The sequence below is a fragment of the Chanos chanos genome, chromosome 6, assembly GCF_902362185.1.
Source record: "Chanos chanos chromosome 6, fChaCha1.1, whole genome shotgun sequence".
Classification (NCBI taxonomy): domain Eukaryota; kingdom Metazoa; phylum Chordata; class Actinopteri; order Gonorynchiformes; family Chanidae; genus Chanos; species Chanos chanos.
In genome coordinates this window covers 21,017,009-21,022,850 of record NC_044500.1, presented here as the reverse complement: position 1 = coordinate 21,022,850, position 5,842 = coordinate 21,017,009, and the positions used below count along the sequence as shown (strand labels likewise).

The window sequence follows — 5,842 nt, the reverse complement described above, 5'->3', positions numbered from 1 at the left end:
GTCTCAACTTCTTAATATGTCAAATTTGCATGTTGTTTTATGAGAGGCTTGAAAGCACTGGTAATTTTAAGTTTTTGAACGTGTCACACACTCTTTATCTTTACTCTTTAAGTGGCATACTAAAAATATTGTCCAGACACTACTCCATCTGTTTGCTGTAATAAAAAATGACATTCCAAAAAGACGTTAAAAACAAAATATATTTATTTCAGACTAAACACACACTCAGGACATACAAATTGATATAAAATAAAGAAATGTAGTCAACTACAATAAAAGACTCCTAACAGAAAAGTAAAAACTGAATGTATGAAAATAAATTTGAACCGTCAAGTTCCAACCAATGCAAATGTGTAAACTTTCAACACTGGCAGTGAATGTAAAGACAAACAGTTCATAAATAGTTCAAGTTTTCATGACAGGAAATCGTGTGCAAACTAGTGAGATCCAACAAGCGTCAATACAACCACTGGTTTGACTCCTCACTCAGTGTGAATGCTTCTATGATCAATGAATGAGGCTATAATAGTCAAAGCTAAATAGTAAAACACTAAGACACCACAACACCACATGCTTCCACACACAGCACCTGAGGAGAATGCATTCACTATTAAAATGTCAGTGATGTGCTCCCATGATTCAGTGCCAAGTGTTTATGTGCTATGTTTTCTCTGTTTCAGGCAGACATTATTTTAACACACAGAACAATGATACATGTATATTAAAAAAAAAAATCAGTGCAGAGGCTATCTATGGGCAAATACACTGTCTGCAAACAATTCTCTTTGATTGAAATTTGGAATTGAAACACAAGGAAACACAGAAACATGATTTCAGGTCAGACTTCAGATCAGTTTTCTCATACAAGACACTCAAGCAAGTTTCTGTCTTGACAATGTGAATCTTATTTGTTTGTTTTCATTCCCTTGAATAGCAGCAAACTCTGAGGATTCTGAACAAATGAGTACCCATAACAAGTCAAGTCTAGCCTAGGTTCTGAACAAAGCATCACTAGCTGTCTAGAAAAAAAGATTTAAAAAGGTATGTTCCGTAAAACAAGGTTTTAAAAGTCCTTTACAAAATAAAAGAACGAAATGTTCATAAAACCATGCTTGTCAGAAATAGGTTCAAATCCTCCAGACTTGGACCTTCTCTGCTATCACGCACCAGTTGGCGTGATCTAAGCAGGTGTGCAGAACATGGAGTTCCTCCACATGATTCTCAATTAACTGTGTCAGTTCTCCTTCCCTGAAGACATGGTAGTATCGCATGCAAGAGTCTTTCAGCTTCTCTCTGCTCCACTCGTTTTCTCCTTCACATCCTTGTAGGGACGCTGTGCTTTCCTGTTGCTTTGGCGTGTCATCTTCTTGTTTTTCGCCATTGTTCTCCTTTTGTCTCATCTCATTTGACTGCTCCATTTCATAAGAGACCAAATCAGGCAAGGGCACGGACGTACAGTCCTGAAGAAGACCGACAGAGACCGCCTCATTTCCCTCAGTGGAATTGATGATCTCCTCATTCTTAACCTGCTCCTGCAAATCAGTCTCAAAAACGTCCTCCTCCATGCTGGTTCTTGAGGAGGAGAACAGGCTAGACATTTGCCTAATAAGACCTTTGCCCCTGGGACAGCGCCAACCTACCTTGGGCCCGTTCGTCTCATCGCTGGGTGTACATAAAGTGCTGATCTCTCGGGAGGACGACCGGGACACAGACAGACTCCCAAAGTCCAAAACAGAGTCCAGGGACCGGGAGAAGAACCACAGTCTCTGGCTCTTCTGCTGACTGGTGGCCAAGTCTCCATCATCCACCATAGAGGATGTGCTTCTCACCTTCCTATGCTTGTCACTGGAGTCTGCCGCCTCACCCTCGTTCTGTGACCTACCACCTCTCTGCGGTCCACGGGCAGGACCGTGGAGAGCCAGTGATGACGGAGGATTGGGGTTCCAGGGGACGAAGATGTCCTGCTTCTCAAACTTGCGCCTCTTCTGCTCCATGGCCCAAACGTAAATCATGATACGGCCCCCCACTCGTAATGTGCGTGTCATTTCTTTTATTGCTCTGATACGACGCTCTTTGGTGGACATGTGATGGATGACTAAAAAAGAAAAGTAGTTTTATAGGAATTAGTGATCAAAATGTTCGCAAAGACAGATGGCTGATGAGACAACTAAATAATGTTTATCTCAAATGTGATCGGTCGTAGAAGATTTCGTGTAGCTGATTTCCTTTCAACTAGAAAGATGGTTTTGATTATAAAACAGTTTGTTTTGTAACAGTTTGGACACCCATTTTACCTTTGCCCCCAGTTTTGCCTGAATTCTTCTTGGCATGGAATCCACAAAGTGTTTGAACTGTTCAACTGAGATGTTTGTCAGTGCTGATGCAGCAGGATCACACACAGTTGCTACAGATTGGATGACAGCAGATTCAAGCTGAGAACAGCCTGTTCCATGTCATCCTAAAGATGTGCTATTGGCCAGAGGTCTGGGAACTGCACAGGCCACTAAGGTTAACTGAACTTGCCATTCATAGCATTCATCAGGTACACAATTACCAGAACTGAGCAGTGGAAAAATACCAGGATCCAGGATCCAGGCATTGTTTTCCTCTCCCCAGCTGTCCAGTGTCAGTGGCTGTTTGATCATATGTATATTTTTACAGCCAGGCTCATGACGAGGACTGACTGGCTGTGTGTCCTGAGATTCTAGTCCATGTATCGCTGTTTTATTACATTGTTCTTTGCCCGTTCGTTCGCGCCTGCCTGTGAGCTTGTGCGATTCTCAGCAGTCTTCTTCAGCATCTCTTATCACTGACCTGCTTCAGCTCACAGAACTGCTGGTGAATGAATCTGCTGGTCTTTTATTTTTCAGACCATTCTCTGTAAACCCTACACATTGTGTTGTATGAAAAGGCCAGCAGGATGGCTGTTTCTCAGATAACAGGATGAGTGTGCTTGGCGCTGATGATTACAGGCCGGCTCAGAGTCACTTAAGTCACTCGTTTTTGTCCCTTTTTAACATTCACTCCAAAACTAACAACATCCCTCTATAGCAGGGTGGACAATGTGGCTTTATATTCATGTCAATATTTCCCCCGCTCTCCAGGAAAACGACACAGCACCGCGACATATACAATTAGTTCTGAATGACACTGCTAACAATGTCTGTAGATAAGGACATATTTTCCCACCGCTTACTTTGTCCAGTGTTGGTAATGCTGTTCTTGCTGAAACATACTTTCTTGCTTTTAGCTGACAGTATTCTAACTGGGCTGAGTACTGCACCCTCACGTTTTGCTTCCTCCACTTACAGAGAGAACTGATATCGTCATATTCATGTACAGGTTAGGCTCTGGTACTTTGCTATCATCATATTCTTGTATAGGTTAGGCTCTGATAATTTCTGAAAGCCTGACAACTTCCCTGGGCTCACAAAGTACCTCTTCTACTCTGGCCTTGCAAGGAAAAAAGGAAAAGCTTTAACGCACCACAAACATACTTCTCATTTTTCCTTAATTATCCTTTAAATAATTACAGTCTGCCCTACTCTCTTAACAAGCACACAAATCATTTCTCTCAGGATTTACCTTGGGTTGCCAAGTGACTTACCCATACAGCCTGGCAACAGGTACTATCATGTCCTTTCCAAGAATCACTAATCTCTGTAACCGGGTAACGCTCCCTGTTTTCCTCATACAAATTCACTCTTTAATAAAGCAATATGACCTGCTCTATTTCAAGTTAATGAGCAGATTGGTATCAAATAGCTTTATGGCAAAAAGAAGAAGTAAAGCTAATACAGGCCTATCAGATGAACTTTAATCTCATCATGTCAAATCAGAGCGGACCCGCGAGACAATTGTTTTATTTCAGTGGACACAAACAGAGCTAACGAGGCAGCATCCTCACTGTTATGTAACAAAAGCAACTCCCTTCAACATTACTGCCCTTTTCACTCTTGATCTGCTTTTCCTCTTAGCCATCTTTCTGTTTTTTCCAGATGGTAATTCACATGCTGCAACAGTGAGGAAACCAAGAAGAACAAGAATAAAAAATAAAAATCACCTCTTTTGGGTTCTTTCTTTCTTTTTTTCTCACAGAACCAAACCATACATCCAGTTTTGGTGACAGAACATAAACCCACTAGCACTAAAAAATATTGATTTCTTTGCACATGTGGATCACATTCATTATACGACTGCCTACACCTTTACACTAACGGCTAGTCCTGCTCTGATCCTCCACTCTTCTCTACTTCAAGTCCTCCCAGAATGTCGACTTGATGCAGTGAAAACGAAAAGAGGGGTGGAAGTACCTGCGATGGAGAGCACGGCGTCAAAGCATCCGTCTCTGTAAGGTAACCTCAGGCCGTCACAGAGCTGGACCTCATGGCCTTGGCTCCAGGCAGAGTCCACCAGTGGACGGCAAACATCGCAGCCAAGTTTGAAGATGTTCTCATTGATGTGAAGGTATTTGCCATTCCCGCAGCCTTCGGCGTGGGGGGGGGGACAAAGTTTTCAATCATAGCTAGGATCCGTTTAATCGTGTCAGTGAGAGATGGCATCATAGCCAGATACAGCAGACAGCACATTAACAACAGCATAATATTTTTACAATGATTCACAAGAGAATGTGACAGAATGTTTTTTTTTATATTCTCTTTAGATCAACAACTTCTCCAATATATTAAGAGGTGAAGCACAAACAACCAATTTCAATACTGGTTTGCACTGGTCTACTGTAAATGTGCACATTGGAAAAATGAACCAGTTAGTGCTGTGCGTTTCTGTGTAGAGAAAGGCAAGGTGTAGATGAGAATGGGAGGAAAACTCTGTTGGCTGTGAGAAAAAAATGACCTGAGGTTGATGCAGTTGTGCGACTGACATGCTATAGAACACATAATCACTCACCTACATCAGCCACACTGACAGACTGCACTCACTCACCTACATCAGCCACACTGACAGACTGCAGTCACTCACCTACATCAGCCACACTGACAGACTGCACTCACTCACCTACATCAGCCACACTGACAGATTGCACTCACTCACCTACATCAGCCACACTGACAGACTGCACTCACTCACCTACATCAGCCACACTGACAGACTGCAGTCACTCACCTACATCAGCCACACTGACAGACTGCAGTCACTCACCTACATCAGCCACAATGACAAACTGCAGTCACTCACCTACATCAGCCACACTGACAAACTGCAGTCACTCACCTACATCAGCCACAATGCTGCCTGGCTCCTGGTCCAGCAGGAACTGTCTCACCTTCGGCCAGGCCTTGTAGCGGGTGTCGTTGAAGAAAGGCGCAATCTTCTCATACACGCTGTGTACGTGTTCTCTCTCCAACTGGCTAGCAGCTTCCTCCATGACGCTGCTTTCTCCAGCCTCCCCCCTCACTGATTAACCCCACATAGTACCTTCACTGCAAGAATGGAGAGAGAGCACACCAGTGAGTGCTTGTGAGACAGAGAGACAAACACACACCGAGTGAGAGAGAGAGGGGGGGGGGGGGGGGGGGGGGCAGAGAGACAGCCAGCAGCCCTAAATGACCTAAGATCAATATGCTTCTATGATACATCTCATAACTTCCTCAGTGGAAGCACTGTCAGTGATGCCCAAGTGCAGGCAGTGATGAATGCTCAATGTACAGTTCTAGTTCTAACAGTCAGGAACGACGCACCTCTGTCCTCCCTTCACAACCTGAGGCACACACACAAATCATTCACCCTGACTTTCAGGAGTGACCAGTCCAACAGCAAGACATCACAGCTTGTCTCCTCTAGTCGTAAAGAGGCCAAGTCTTACATTGTCAGCATAAAAAAT

General features: G+C 43.5%; 1 protein-coding gene across 1 annotated transcript; it reads right to left on the bottom strand.

The window, feature by feature from the left end:
• Window positions 1-1,127: 1,127 nt before the first annotated feature.
• Window positions 1,128-5,438, bottom strand: trmt9b (tRNA methyltransferase 9B). The gene is made up of 3 exons (XM_030777310.1): window positions 5,233-5,438; window positions 4,314-4,487; window positions 1,128-2,095 (listed from the first exon to the last, which is right to left on the bottom strand). The coding sequence occupies exons 1-3, from the start codon at window positions 5,384-5,386 to the stop codon at window positions 1,128-1,130; spliced, it is 1,296 nt and encodes a 431-aa protein (XP_030633170.1). The 5' UTR covers window positions 5,387-5,438.
• Window positions 5,439-5,842: the final 404 nt, after the last annotated feature.